The sequence below is a fragment of the Staurois parvus genome, unplaced genomic scaffold (genome assembly GCF_062004578.1).
Source record: "Staurois parvus isolate SC_StPar_1 unplaced genomic scaffold, SC_StPar_1.0 ptg001882l, whole genome shotgun sequence".
Classification (NCBI taxonomy): Eukaryota; Metazoa; Chordata; class Amphibia; order Anura; family Ranidae; genus Staurois; species Staurois parvus.
The window spans coordinates 367580-383683 of record NW_028319678.1 but is presented as its reverse complement, the minus strand read 5'-3'; the positions used below and the strand labels follow the sequence as shown (position 1 = coordinate 383683).

At 41.6% G+C, this 16104-nt stretch overlaps 1 protein-coding gene across 1 annotated transcript in view; it reads right to left on the bottom strand.

The window, feature by feature from the left end:
* JMJD8 (jumonji domain containing 8) overlaps nt 1-16104 on the bottom strand; it is a 35571-nt gene that overhangs the window by 803 nt on the left and 18664 nt on the right. The window contains exon 9 of the mRNA XM_089664316.1: nt 7801-7935. Coding sequence (XP_089520442.1) covers nt 7801-7935 — 135 coding nt within the window. The remainder of the gene's footprint in view (nt 1-7800; nt 7936-16104) is intronic.

The window sequence follows — 16104 nt, the reverse complement described above, 5'->3', positions numbered from 1 at the left end:
CATAGTAGGTTTTGGCTCTTCCGCTACACCAGCGATTCTCTTCCTCATAAATTCTAGATATGAATATTTTATAGATCTCTAAGAAGATTGCACTGTCTCTTTAAATATATAATGTGAGGAGGCGCGGGCCTTCCACATTTAAAATCCTACTATAACGCTATTCTTCTGGACCAAATATATTTTTGCTGGAACCCAACTAGAGAAAAAATGTGGTCTACAATGGAAACCTTACCCTTCCATTCACTTAAACTCCAAAATTTACTCCTAATTCCTACAATGCTACAAACCAATTACCAATTAAAACACCCATGTATCCTAGCCGCCCTTCAAGCCTGGCGCGATCTTCTGACCATAGAATACACAGACACTAAACAAATTTTCACTTCAATCGCAATATTACACACCATCACACCCTCACTGGACCTAACCCAGTGGGAAAAAACGAAACATACACAAAATAACAGACCTCTATAAAGACCACGTCCTGCAACCATTTCAAATTCTCCAATCCACATTCAATTTACCATCCACGGAATACTTCACCTACTTAAGGATTGCTCACTGTATGCAAACAAAAAGTATACCTCACACCACAAAAATCCCTAATACTGCCTACCTTTTCTTTACAAAGCCACAATACCCAGGTAAAGGTATCTCCACTTTCTACAATTACATAACAAACATTCAATTCGCTTTAAAATCTACTTCCTTATCTAACTGGGAAAAAACCCTCTCAGAAACAATTACACCACACGCATGGAGCACCGCATTTGGTACCACTTACAAATCATCCCGCTGCAGTTCACACTGGGAAGCATACTTAAAAATTCTCCACCAATGGTATCTAACCCCAGTCAAACTTGCCATGTATTACACAAAACACTCCGCCTCTTGTTGGCGACAATGCGGGACATAGGTTCAACACTACATATATTGTGGTCATGTAAATCAATTAAATCCTTTTGGAAACGTGTCTTCCAACTAATCTCTGAAATAACCCAAACAGTGATCAACCCAAATCCTCTACTTGCGCTTTTACATATTGGGATTGAAAAATTCCCCTATACCTCTCGCACCATAATTGTCCATATACTTTTTGCAGCAAAAATCAATATAACCAGATTATGGAACACCACTACTGCCCCTTCTCTCAAATCACTAATTACGGATCCTAATTTCCAATGTGAAATGGAAAAAAAAAAACGGCCCTCAACAACTCCACCCAACACAAATTTAATTCCCAATGGACTAACTGGTTAAAACATCCCAATTGCTCAGTACAAGCCTGATTTTGTACAAACAATTGAATTACCCATCCATTTTAGACTGGTACCCCTCCCCTCATCCCACTATAACTTCCTCCTCCTCTCCTTTCCCTTCCCTCTTCCTGTTCTCCCCATGTTTATATCACTCTACCATTTTCTACACCTCACCAAAGTTCAGTATATATCCATATCTACCTATGTTACTATTATCTTATTCCATGTCCCCAGCCAATTGGGGGGGTACACATGCTTCAATAATGTATTGTATGACTACAATTCTTATTGCACTGAACGTTTTTATTATAGCATTACCCAGTTATTGAAAATTCTCAATAAAAACATTTTGAAATAAATACATAATGTGTTGTCAAAGTGATCAAAAAATCATATATAAAAATTCCTTAAAAATGATAATCCTTCCCAAAATCTTATATATATTTAGGACTCTGCCCATATCTATACCTACGACTTTCTTTCATGCAGCACAAAGATGCTTTTCAAATTTTATTTCGGATGCTAAAAGACCTAGATGCTCCAATAACTTACTCATTCGCCCTTATGACAAAGGGGGAACAAACCTCCTTCATTTACACACATATTACCTAGCTACTCTGCTAGACCAGAACTGCTTTTGGTGGCATCCTAAATAAACATAATAATGATGCAGCGCTAATTAAAATAAACAATCACGGGCGACATAAAGTGTATAAAACAAATTCTATACGTATGAAAGGTCTGGAGAGCAGACCTATAGGTGATCACATAGACAATCGTGACCCCAATCCACATGGGGATAAATAAATCGTGACCCCAGGTGCCCTATTGGGACACAATATAACAGTAACAAACACAGAAGTGAATCCCTGCTGATGGATCAAAATATAACACCATGTGAAACACACATCACATATAAATAATCGTAGTGTCAAAAAGTCCATATAATGGTGTAGTGATCTTCCGGTTCATGCACGATGTGGATGTCAGCACACCCTCAATGTGACCCAAAGGAATGGTTGCAATGGCCTCTCACCTCCACTTCATGACCCTACAGGATCATAAAGCAAAATATCTCCCCTCTGGATCCTCAGAGTAACCGCTTAACCAGATGGTGCAAGCAGGTCATAAGTATTCACTACTCCACTGGACCGGTCAGCAGGCAGATTAGCACTCTCATAAACATCACAACTCATATGCCCATAAAATGAGAAGAGAACACAATCTCCATCGTGTGTTACTGTTTAATGGCCTATAGATAAGAAGCCAGAGGTGCACTCACATAAATGTCGCTTGAATCAAGGTAGAATCCAATGAGCAAGGTATACAGCTTGAATCAAGGTAGAATCCAATGAGCAAGGTATACTGCTTGAATCAAGGTAGAATCCAATGTGCAAGGTATACTGCTTGAATCAAGGTAGAATCCAATGTGCAAGGTATACTGCTTGAATCAAGGTAGAATCCAATGAGCAAGGTATACAGCTTGAATCAAGGTAGAATCCAATGAGCAAGGTATACAGCTTGAATCAAGGTAGAATCCAATGAGCAAGGTATACTGCTTGAATCAAGGTAGAATCCAATGAGCAAGGTATACAGCTTGAATCAAGGTAGAATCCAATGTGCAAGGTATACTGCTTGAATCAAGGTAGAATCCAATGTGCAAGGTATACAGGTTGAATCAAGGTAGAATCCAATGTGCAAGGTATACTGCTTGAATCAAGGTAGAATCCAATGAGCAAGGTATACAGCTTGAATCAAGGTAGAATCCAATGAGCAAGGTATACAGCTTGAATCAAGGTAGAATCCAATGAGCAAGGTATACAGGTTGAATCAAGGTAGAATCCAATGAGCAAGGTATACAGCTTGAATCAAGGTAGAATCCAATGTGCAAGGTATACTGCTTGAATCAAGGTAGAATCCAATGAGCAAGGTATACAGCTTGAATCAAGGTAGAATCCAATGTGCAAGGTATACAGGTTGAATCAAGGTAGAATCCAATGAGCAAGGTATACAGCTTGAATCAAGGTAGAATCCAATGTGCAAGGTATACAGGTTGAATCAAGGTAGAATCCAATGAGCAAGGTATACAGCTTGAATCAAGGTAGAATCCAATGTGCAATGTATACAGCATGAAGAAAAACCGCTAATAGGTTATCAAAAATGGCGCCAAGCCGGAAGTGCGTCACACTTGAATGCCGTTGACGCGTTGCATCACGTGACCTTGTGACTTCATCAGGATCTGATTCAAGCAACATTTATGTGAGTGCACTTCTGGCTTCTTATCTATAGGCCATTAAACAGTAACACACGATGGAGATTGTGTTCTCTTCTCGTTTTATGGGCATATGAGTTGTGATGTTTATGAGAGTGCTAATCTGCCTGCTGACCGGTCCAGTGGAGTAGTGAATACTTATGACCTGCTTGCACCATCTGGTTAAAAGAGCGGTTACTCTGAGGATCCAGAGGGGAGATATTTTGCTTTATGACCCTGCAGGGTCGTGAAGTGGAGGTGAGAGGCCATTGCAGCCATTCCTTTGGGTCACATTGAGGGTGTGCTGACATCCACACCGTGCATGAACAGGAAGATCACTACACCATTATATGGACTTTTTGACACTACGATTATTTATATGTGATGTGGGTTTCACATGGTGTTATATTTTAATCCCTCACCAGGGATTCACTGTTATATTGTGTCCCAATAGGGCACCTGGGGTCACGATTTATTTATCCCCATGTGGATTGGGGTCACAATTGTCTATGTGATCACCTATAGGTCTGCTCTCTAGACCTTTCATACGTATAGAATTTGTTTTATACACTTTATGTACCCCATGACCAGTGGCGGACTGACAACTCATGGGGCCCCCGGGCAATAGGGGATCATGGGGCCCCTGTGTCTTTGCCCAAACTCAAAAAAACCTATGAAAAAGGTACCAGGGGCATCTCATGGGGCCCCCTACTGACCCCGGGCCCTTGGGCAGTGCTCGAGTTTCCAAATGGTCAGTCCGCCCCTGCCCATAATTGTTTATTTTAATTAGCGCTGCATCATTATTATGTTTATTTGATTTAAGACCTATATGGTACAGGTTAGGATGCTAGCTGCTTTTTAGCGTTTATATATTTTTCTTTCTTTTCCAACATAAGAGCGCAGGAGGATTTTGTCTTTTTTATTCACTCCTAGAAACTACCTTTTTTCACCCCAGTACACTCAATCATACCTTCTTCTCTCATCTACTAAGAGAAAGCTTCCAAGCCACACACACCCCTGCATCAAACCCACACTAGATGCTTGGTCAGCCTTATTCTCCCTCCCTCTTCCAAAACCTAACAAGATCTATATTCCTCTCAAGGCTCTCACCACTCTAATCCCGGACATAGACCTAAGTCTTTGGGAACAGCAAGATATATCACTTACAGGGGCGGACTGACAACTCTTGGGGCCCCCGGGCAATAGGTCTGCTCTATAGACCTTTCATACGTATATAATTTGTTTTATACACTTTATGTACCGCATGATCAGTGGTGGACTGACAACTCATGGGGCCACTGGGCAATAGGGGATCATGGGGCCCCTGTGTCCTTGCCCAAACTCAAAAAAACCTATGAAAAAGGTACCAGGGGTATCTCATGAGGCCCCCTACTGACCCCGGGCCCTCAGGCAGTGCCCGAGTTTCCAAATGGTCAGTCCGCACCTGATCACTTTTCTCAGACCTTTTTTGACACCAAAATCTAGCCCCCTTCCACCATTTACAACAGAAATATCTGTTATCCTCCAAAGACGAATTTACATATATCTGAATCTTACATTGTATGAAAACCTACAATCCCCCACACACCACTCCGTGCCTCAGCATATCTTTTCCTAAACAAATCCCAGTATCCTGGTAAAGGCATATCCCTAGTTTACTCACTTATTGTAGAAGCTAAAAACTCCTCTAAAACAACTTCATTATTCAGTTGGGAAGCCCTCCTATCTCAAAAGATCTCAGAACAGTCTTGGCAGAGAACCTTTTCCATCACTTATAAAGCCTCCAGATGTGCCAAACACTGGGAAGCCCACATTAAATGATTGCATCAATGGTACTCAACACCAACTAAACTGTCCAGAATATATCCGATGACTTCCTCCCAATGCTGGAGACTATGTGGGGAACCAGGATCTCTATTTTGCATTATATGGGCCTGTAAGTCTATCAGATCATTTTGGAACAACATATTCTAACTAATTTCAAAGATCTCGGGCTTTGTAATTTCCCCCAGTCCTGATCTAGCGATTCTCTATATAGGGATAGATTCTCTCCAGAACTTTGTAGCATCATAATCCACCTCCTATATGCAGATAAAAATAATAGAAATAGCCTATGGAAAACAACAGAGTCCCCATCCCTAACAAGAGTAATTGCACATCTTAACTTTCAGTGTGAAATGGAAAGGAAATTCTCTTTTTCCCACTTTTCATACCACAAATTCTTTAGAGCCTGGCAAAATTGGGCACTACATCCGAAATGCACAGTTCAAGTTCAATGGCACTTCATCTTTAGAGTACAATAACTACTATGTAAGAATAGAATTACAAATTTGACTGGTATCTTGTTATGTTTTATAACTACAAGCAAAAATTTTTACTTCCTCCTCTTACCCCCCCATCTCCCCTTCCACCCCCCACCCACATCTCCCCCCCCTCACCCACATCTCCCCCCTCCCCCCTATGGTTCATACTGTACTGTCTGGAAATAAGCCTGCATATTTAATTCCTACTATATATATATATATATATGTATGTAGTACTATGAACCTATGGATATCCTGGTTTACTGTTTTCCTGTTGTGGGCAGCACAGTGGCTTTGTGGTTAGCACTTCTGCTTGGCAGTACTCAGGTCGTTGGTTCGAATCCCAACCACGGCACCACCTGCCTGGAGTTTGCATGTTCTCCCTGTGCCTGAGTGGGTTTCCTCCGGGTACTCCGGTTTCCTTCCACACCCCAAAGACATGCTGGTAGGTTAATTGTCTCCTGTCTAAATTGTCCCTAGTATGTGTATGATGTGTATGTATGAATGTGAGTTAGGGACCGTAGATTGTACGCCCCTTGAGGGTTAGGGACTGATGTGAATGTACAATATATATGTAAAGTGCTGCGTAAATTGACGGCGCTATATAAGTACCTGAAATAAATAAAAATAAATAAAAAAACTTGAAATCAATAAAGATAAGTTGAATATTAAAAAAAAAAATCCTCAAAAAATGAATAAAACTTCAGAATTCAATGCATCAAAAATTAATATAAAGTGTCAAATACTTAAAAGAGAAGCAGGGCTTTTTTTCCCCATTTATACTTACCTAGGTGGGTGCAGCATCGGTCCCCTGCTGGCCCTAAGTGTGAAAATTCAGTGATCACATGACTGCTGATCTTTGTGTTCTCAGTCACCCCCACCACCACGTTCACAGAAACACTGGGCTGTGGAGGGGGAGAGAGTGGCTGGCTCAGGGTCTAAGTGGCTTTAAAGTCAGGATTTCCCCAGCCTGGACCAGCTGAGTGACTTCAACCAACACTCTCAGCTGAAAACAGGTTACAGGAATGCAGAATGAACTGCAGTCTTGTGATCCACAGGAGAAGTACAGCCAAAAGAGCTTTGGCTGTACTTCTCCTCTAAAGTGCAATGATTCATGTATTAAAGTGCAAATGCTGAAAGATAAAACAAGCACGAAGTCCAGACAGAAGACATCCAGTGGAGACTCCCACCACCAATATATACGCTCCTTACCAAATTGATCAGACCCCTAAACTTGAGGAGTTTGATCGGGTTTAGATATATAGCAAGGAAAATGACGACAGTTTGGAATCAATCACAAAGTAGCGTTATGTTCTCCTGATGATGAAATACTTTGGGCAGAGTTACCAGTGACGTCATCGCGCATGCTTGATGGTGGGTAGTGGCGCTGCCTTTTGAATACATGCTTGTGTTCTTATTTACCTTGTAAAATGTTTAAATAAAACCCTATGCAAGCTCCGATATTGGGCCATGGATTATTTTCATTGCTTCTGAGAATTACAGGATGGAAGATTGCTGACACGGTCCATTGGAATTCTGAGAGGGAAGTTGGAGCTATGTGATGTAATGGATTCCAAGCTGGTGTATGTGGGAAATTGTGCCCATTCAGCAAAAGAGCATTTGTGTGGTCAGGTACTTATGTTGGATCAGAAGACCTGTTTCGCCATCGGTGTTCCTATTCATCCCAAAGGTGTTCAGGGCTCTGAGCAGACCACATGAGCTCCTTCACGCCAAACCATGACTACCACAAGTTTAGAAGCCCACAATTATGTAAAATGTTTTGTATCCTGTAGTATTAACAGTACTCTTCACTGCCAACACCCGAATGCAGTCATCTGGAGTGTAATGGTCAGGTGTCCTCAAACCTAGGAGCATGTCTGGTGAGAGGGATCAGATAGTGAGGTATCTAAGCTGTGGACCACACATCTCCATCTAGTCTTCTCCTATATCCTTTGCACTGCAGTAATCATTGATATTCTGAACTTACCTCTCCAGGCCGGATGGTACATTCAACTGGTCGTTCCTCAGCTGCAAGGATGGGGTACACATCAATCATCCAAGACAAAGTGGTCCTATTAGGGTTGAATTCAGGGGTCTTGTCAGGAGGGTAAAGAAGCCAACGCTGGTTTAAAAAGAAAAAAAAAATGATGCAAATATTGTCAGCTGGGAGTGGCCGATACATGTCCCATCCATAAAATAAATAAATAAAATAAAATGAAAAGAAACAGCAAATTAAAGGCTCACTGATGAACTATGAGGTGATTAGGCTGATGCTAACTGAGTCAGCTCCCTACTTCCTATACCTTATGTAGACTGAAAAAATTGTCCTTCAGTAGTTTGTGTCTCTGCGCTAATCCTCGAGACTTCATAATGACGTCACTCCCTAACAGCTGTAGTTCCCAATTCATTCTTTATGCTACATAACGAAGACACCCCGATGCACTGCAGGATTTGGGATCCCTAAAGTGTAATTTCACCTTTCAGAAAGTTTTTCTGAAATCCCCCTATTTAATTCTGCATCCGATGAATACCATAGTTACTCCCAGGGGCGGACTGACCATTTGGAAACTCGGGTGCTGCCCGAGGGCCCGGGGTCTGTAGGGGGCCCCATGAGATGCCCCTGGTACCTTTTTCATAGGCTTTTTTGAGTTTGGGCAAGGACACAGGGGCCCCATGATCCCCTATTGCGCGGGGGCCCCATGAGTTGTCAGTCCACCCCTGGTTACTCCTGTTGAAAATGCTGACAATCCTCCCAATATAGATGCAGCTGTTGTGGATTCTCTTAGTCTTCACGCACACGGGACGTTTTTACAGCGGCTGTTTTTGGCTTTTGACGTTTTTTTCTACAGCCAGTAAACCCCCCAGCATGTTATCCTATGTGTCCATGCACACACAGACTGGAATCAACGTTTTTTGGCTGGAAAAAACCCAGAACTAGACAGTTTCTAGAGGGGGGGTGGAGCCTGGACATGGCGGCTGAGGGGAGCGAGCGGCACTAGCTTTCGGCTAGGTCCTGCTTCCCGACCTCCCTAGTGACCCTTAGAGAACGACTCACCGGAGTCTGGAGAGCTTGGAATGGAGCCCGGAGAGACGGAGATGGGAGCTGGACGGAGGCTGCAGTGACGCGCCGGCTCCTCCGGCGCCTCGTGAGAGAGAGATCCGGATGGCTGGGAGGCGAGGTGACGCGGCGGGGGCGTGTATGCAACCGCGGAGGATCTCTGGGAGAAGCTGGCCGGCCGCCTGATGAGACAGGGAGATGCCGGCTTACTGTTACCGGCTCCCTGTTGCCCATAACCCCCGGCCTATTGCTGCCTACAACCTCCGGCTTGTTACTGGCCGTGTCTCCTGGCTTGCTGCTGCCTGCGGCCCCCGGCCAGTAGACTGTTCAATCCGGGGAGACCCGGGAGTATTAGGAGACCCACCCTGCATCCCTGGGACGAAGCCCAGAGAGGAAAAACGAGGCATAGCGTGGGAAGACCAGAGGAATCCCCCCCAGGACAGAGCTGATGTGAAGGCCCTCCACTCATGCTTGGAGCCACCGTCTTGGGAAGAGAAGGGTGAGTGAGAGCTTTGGGGGGTCTATTGTGCAGTGGACTACTGAGTGACATTGGGGATCAAGGGGTCAAGGAGGAGAGAGGAGGATTCCCTGGGTTTAGAAGAGAAAAGCCCCAGGTGCCACAGGAGAGCAAAATACAAGGAAAATCTGCAAACCTGTCTGAAGCACAAACCATAAAGGAGAGGTACACCCCCATCTAGAGCATATAGAAGACAAAAGATATATAGAGGATATGAAGAATAAAGGTCCTAAGGGAGCAGGGCTCAAAGGGTCTCAATCAGGAAATTTCCATCATACGGTAATACTACCCCAGAAAGGCCCCAAGGCGACAGTGCTAAAGGGGAAATGGACACTAGATCCGGAAATAGTCCTAGATTGTCATTGGGTTTGAACAGCAGTAGAAGCCAACAAATAGAGGATGGCTTGGGAAAAAAAGAGCTTGATGGTGAACTACAAGTACCGAATAAGAAGGAGATGACAGAAATGTTTCAAAGTTTGGAGAAAATGATAAAACATGAAATGACAGTTATTCGAAACGACTTAGGGCATTTGCTGTCAAGAATGGAAGAAATAGAGGAGAAAGTTAAAACCCAGGCCCAAACCATAGATAATCTAAGGAAAAAAACAACCCATTTGGAGAAAACCCAGAAAAAATTGCTCTATAGGATGGAAATTCAAGAAAATAAAGAAAGAAGGTGTAATCTCAGGATGCGAGGAATTCCAGAGTCTGTAAAAGGGGAAACATTATATGAACTAGTTAATAAAATCTTAAACTCCATAAGAGACAGACCTGAAACAGATGTGATTGAACTGGACGGAGTGTTCAGAATAGGAAAGTTTAAACAAGAGACTGAGAGGAAAAGATCGAGAGATATCGTTGTCCAGTTCCAGAAATTTGGGGTCAAAAATGAGATTTGGAAGAAGATCAAGGGAAGATCATTAATTAAGTATAGAGATTGGACTATTCAAATTTTTGCGGACTTAACATCAGAGACTCTAAGGAGAAGGAGATCCCTGAAACCCCTGTTGGAGCAAATGAGAAAACAGAAAGTGCAATATAGATGGGGTACCGCAGTATCTCTAATTGGCTGGAAAAATGGGGTCACAGCATATCTGAGATTCCCGGACGAAGTGAGAGAGTTTTGCGATAGACTGGACTTGCAAAGAATGGAGATAGCTGGGTGGGAAGAAGAAGAAAAAGGAGATACAGTTAATGCAAGAAAGGAGGGCTGGCAGCGGGTCGGGGGGAGGGGGAGGGAGGCCTTGCGGTTGGGGGGAGGGAGAATTAAGTAAAATATATGCTTTTCTTCTTCTCTCTCTTTTCTCCTCACCCCCTCTCGTATCCCCCCTGTAGAAGCGGAGGTCCCTCTGGAAGCTCCGGTTAAGGGGGGGAAGTAAAGGTATTGCAGAGCCCAGTTGATAGAGAAAGGGGAGCTGGGGAGGTCGGAGGAGAGGTGAGCCGTCCATGGGCGGAGCTTACGCCCAATATTTTAAATCAACCGTGGAAACCGTTCCACAAATGATTTGTAGGCAGTTTATAAGCCTAAAAATGGGTAGGGGGGAAATAAGAGAGGGGGGTTGGGGGAGGGGGTGGGGGATAGGGGTTGGGTGGGAGGGAGGGGGGGGAGGGGTTACGGGGCTAATACTCTGCAAGACAGCTGGGCCTAATAGGAAGAGACGATTTAGAAGAAAGATAGACAGACTTATGAAGGATGGAAGAAATACAGTTTATAACATATAATGTGAATGGGTTGAATTGTCCTGGGAAAAGATTTAAGTTGTTTAAAGAGTTACATCACAGGGCAACGTCAGTGGTATTTTTACAGGAGACACACTTTGAGATAGAGTCAAACGTGAAACTAAAATCTAAATATTACCCAACATGGTATTACGCTGACTCTCCAATTAAAAGAGCAAAGGGGGTGGCAATAGGCTTGGCAAAGAATATGAGATTTGAGCTGGAAGAGAGAAAGACTGATCCGGAGGGGAGATTCCTATTTTTGAAAGGTAAACTACAGGGAATTGAGTGTACACTAGCCAATATATATTGCCCCAACAAAAAACCGGAGATCTTTTTGAAGGGTCTGCTGAAAAAATTGATTGATTTTAAAAAAGGGCGTTTAATTATAGCAGGAGATTTAAATCTTTGTATGGACCCACAAAAGGATGCAACCTCCCTTGTGCAGAGAGAGGGGGGTAGGTCTCTGAGAGCTTTGAAGAAGGTGATCCACGAGTACCAACTGGTGGACTCTTGGAGAATAATGCATATGAAAGACAGAGACTATACCTTCTTCTCTAATGCACATGAGATATACTCGAGACTGGATTACTTTTTGATAGATCATCAACTCATTGAACTGTTGGTTAAAATAGAAATAGAGACAAGAACTTTCTCGGATCATGCCCCTGTCATAATGAAAATAGGATGGGGAAGAAGGTGGACGGGAGGCTTAGGATGGAGGTTAAATGAGGCTCTTCTCTTGGATGAGGATATTGCGCAGAAGATCAGGGAAGAGATTAAAGTATATTTCAAGGAGAATGAGACAGAGGAAGTATCGACAGCTACAGTATGGGAAAGCCATAAGGTATATATAAGAGGAATCTTGATTGCGATGGGAGCAAGGAAGAAGAAAGAAAGAAGAGAGAGGGTTAGTGGACTCCTAAAGGAAATCCTGGACTTGGAGCAGATACATAAGAAGAAAATAACAATAGAAACAAGACAGAAGTTAAAGGATAAAAAAGACGAGCTAGAGAGACTGATGGAAGAGGAGAGGAGAAGAGTAAATAACAAAGTATTAAGTGAAAGATATAGATGGGGAGATAGACCAGGAAAATACTTAATGAGAGCCCTGAATAAAAAGAAAAACAGGAATTATATAGAAAAGATAAAAAGTCCTAAGGGGGAGTTGGTCCACTCAACTAAAAAAAGTATTAAAGTATTCACGGAGTATTATAGAAAGTTATATAACATTAGTCTTCAAGGTGCACCAAAAGAAATTAGAGAAGGTATTAACGAAAAAAGGATGATATATTTAAAAAATGCGGGACTACCTAAGCTCAGTGAAACACAATTGAATTCCTTGGACGCGGAAATTTCCCAGGAAGAAATAGAAGCAGCATTAAGAAGTACAGGGGGTGGGAAAAGCCCTGGCCCGGATGGTTATACAGTTAAGTACTATAAAAAATTTTGTGAATTACTGTTACCGAAGCTGAGGAAGTATATGAATGACTTGGGAGGTGGGATGGAGGGGAGGAGGGAATCCATTCAGGCCCATGTAGTTCTCATTCACAAGGAGGGAAAAGATCCTTCTCAGTGCTCTAGCTATAGACCAATTTCATTATTGAACACTGATACCAAGTTGTACGCAAAGGTTCTAGCAAACAGGCTGAAAGAACTAATGCCTGAATGGATCCATGGAGATCAGGTGGGCTTTGTCCCAGGGAGAGAGGGTAGAGACAACGGGTTGAGAACTTTAATGCTTATTCAGAAAAGTAGAAAAGGAAAAGCCCCGGTGGTGCTCTTGTCAATTGATGCCGAAAAGGCGTTTGATAGAGTGGACTGGGGCTTTATGATGGACAACTTGGAAGTGCTGGGGATCGGAGAGAGAATGCGGGAGTAGATAGGTAAATTATATAGGGAGCCCACCGCAATCATTACGGTAAATGGGGAGAGGTCGGAATCCATTGGGATGTCCAATGGAACAAGACAGGGCTGCCCATTGTCCCCCCTGTTGTACGTTTTGACACTGGAACCCTTGTTGTCAATAATAAGGAATAGTGGAGCGGTAAAGGGAATCCAGATAGAAAATATAGAACATAAGGTAGCGGCCTTTGCGGACGACCTATTGTTTTATGTAGGCAACCCCCGAATAACATTACCAAGTATAATGAAGACCCTGAAGGAGTATGGTGAACTATCAAATCTAAAAATTAACCCAACAAAAACAGAGATTCTGAACATCAATATACCAAAGAGTGAAAAAGAAAAGTTACAAAAAGAATTCCCCTTTATATGGAGAGAAAAAGATATAAAATACCTAGGAATAAAACTGGCTACTTCATATAAACAACTGTATAGATTAAACTATATTTCTTTGATAAACGAGACTAAGGATGAATTAAAAAGATTAGAAGGAGGAAATCCATCATGGTTAGGACGTATAAACCTAGTTAAAATGGTAATTATACCTAAAATACTCTATAGATTTCAAATGGTCCCAATTAAACTCCCAGAGGCGTTTTTTAAGATAATGAGAAGAATGTTAACAAGATATATATAGAGGAATAAAAAACCAAGAATATCATACGAAACATTAAGTAGGACTAAAGAGAAAGGGGGAATGGGACTACCTGATGTCAAGAGATATTATAAAGCAGTAATTTTAGCGAGCATATATGACTGGACATTTAACCATAAGGGAAAAAGTTGGGTAAAAATAGAAAACGAACTGAGTGGAATTAGTTTGAGTAAGATGATATGGGTCCCGGCACAATATAGAAGAATTAAAGAAAACAAAAGCACTTTCACTTTAAATGTTTTAAGGACATGGGATAATTTACATAAACACATGAAATGGGAATTCAACTCTATATTAATGCCACTTGCAAACACAGAGTTTTTTCCTCCAGGAAAGGATGAGATATCAGGGAGATGGTTTAAAAAAGAAGATATCCAATTGAGAGATGTATTGGTAGAGGGGGAATTGAGAACATTTAAAGAATTAAAAGAGAGGGGGGGGGGGATATGTTTAATAGAATAGATGAGTGGAAATATCACCAATTAAAATGTTTCATTGGAAATCTCCCAAAACCCTTGAGATTAAAAAAGGAGTGGAATTTGTTTGAAAGGCTATTAGAAACACGTAGGGATGGGAAACACGGTGTTACAAAAATTTAAAGGATACTCACAGAATTAGACACGGACACAAAGTTAATTTTTATAACAAATTGGGAAAGAGATATGGAGGTGGTGATAGATGAGGATCAACAGAATAAGATATTTAGATTGGTACACGAGAGTGTTAGTATGAGAGACGTTGAGATTAACTATAAATGTCTGACACGATGGCATATTACACCGAGCACTGAGCACAAGATGAGTGGGGAGAATTCAAAAATGTGTTGGAGAGGATGTGGGGAGGAGGGCATGGTGTTCCACATATGGTGGCAATGTCCAAAAATTCAGGTTTTCTGGAAGACAATAGTTAAATTAATAGAAATAATAACTGGAAATGACATAGGGTTAGACCCAACCATGTGTCTCCTACATAATGTTGAGACAACAGTAAATAAATATAAAGAATCAGGCGTATGGTACTACTTAAGTGCTGCAAAAGGGTTGATACCTAAGTTTTGGCGGAAGACAGAGGTGCCGATAGAGGAGGATTGGATTAATAGGGTAAACCAGATTAGCAGAATGGAAAAATCATACTATATGCAGGAAGACAGGTTGGAAATATACTATTCGCGATGGGAAAAATCAGGAATGAAAGAGAAATATAGAAAATTTTAAACTAGGAAATTATTTAAAGTTATTGGGTCTTGAGAGATTGGAGATCTTGCAGAGGGGAGGGAGGGGGTGGGGGGGGGTAGAGGTGGGTTGGGAGGGGAGGGAAAGAAAAGAGGTAATTAGAAGGGGGCAAAGTAGAAATGTATTGATTATTTATATGTTTTGTGTCTCTTCTTATGGAATTTTTGTAATAATATGAAAAACTAATAAATATTTAAATTAAAAAAAAATTAAAAATAGACAGTTTCTAGAGGAGTTTTTTAGCTGTAAAAATGCTCTAATGCTGAAAAACGCGGTAAAACGCCACAAACTGGCATTTTGGACTTTTTTTGAGCAAAAAAACATTTTTTTGTTTTGGTAAAAAAGACACAAATGAGGGAAAACACTGCTAGACGCGGCAAAACACCAATGCAAAAAATGCTGGAAAACACGTTTTTAACCACTTGAGCTCCTGAGGATTTACCCCCCTTAATGACCACGCCTTTTTTTGCTGTTTGGCGCTGCACTAATTCAAATAATAATTGCGCGGTCATGCAATGCTGTACCCAAACGAAATTTATGTCCTTTTTTTCACACAAATAGAGCTTTCTTTGAGTGGTATTTGATCACCTGTGCGCTTTTTATTTTTTGCGCTATAAACAAAAAAAACACGAAAATTTAAAAAAAAACCAATATTTTCTAATTTCAGCTATAAAAATATATCGTAAACTCAAAGTTAGTCATAAATTTAGGCCAAAATGTATTCTGCTCCATGTTTTTGGTAAAAAAAATCCCAATAAGTGTATATTGATTGCTTTGTGTGAAAGTTCTAGCGTCTACAAACTATGGTATAGATCAGGGGTGGGCAAACTTTTTGACTTGAGGGCCGCAATGGGTTCATATATTGGACCCGGGGGCCGGACCAAGAGTAGATGAATGATGTGTATGTGTCATCCATAGTAAGTATAGTAATATTCCCCCATTGTAATTCATCCCCCATATAGTAATTCATCCCCCATATAGTAATTCATCCCCCATATAGTAATTCATCCCCCATAGTAATTCATCCCCCATATAGTAATTCATCCCCCATAGTAATTCATCCCCCTATATAGTAATTCATCCCCCATATAGTAATTCATCCCCCATAGTAATTCATCCCCCATATAGTAATTCATCCCCCATATAGTAATTCATCCCCCATAGTAATTCATCCCTCATATAGTAATTCATCCCCCATAGTAATT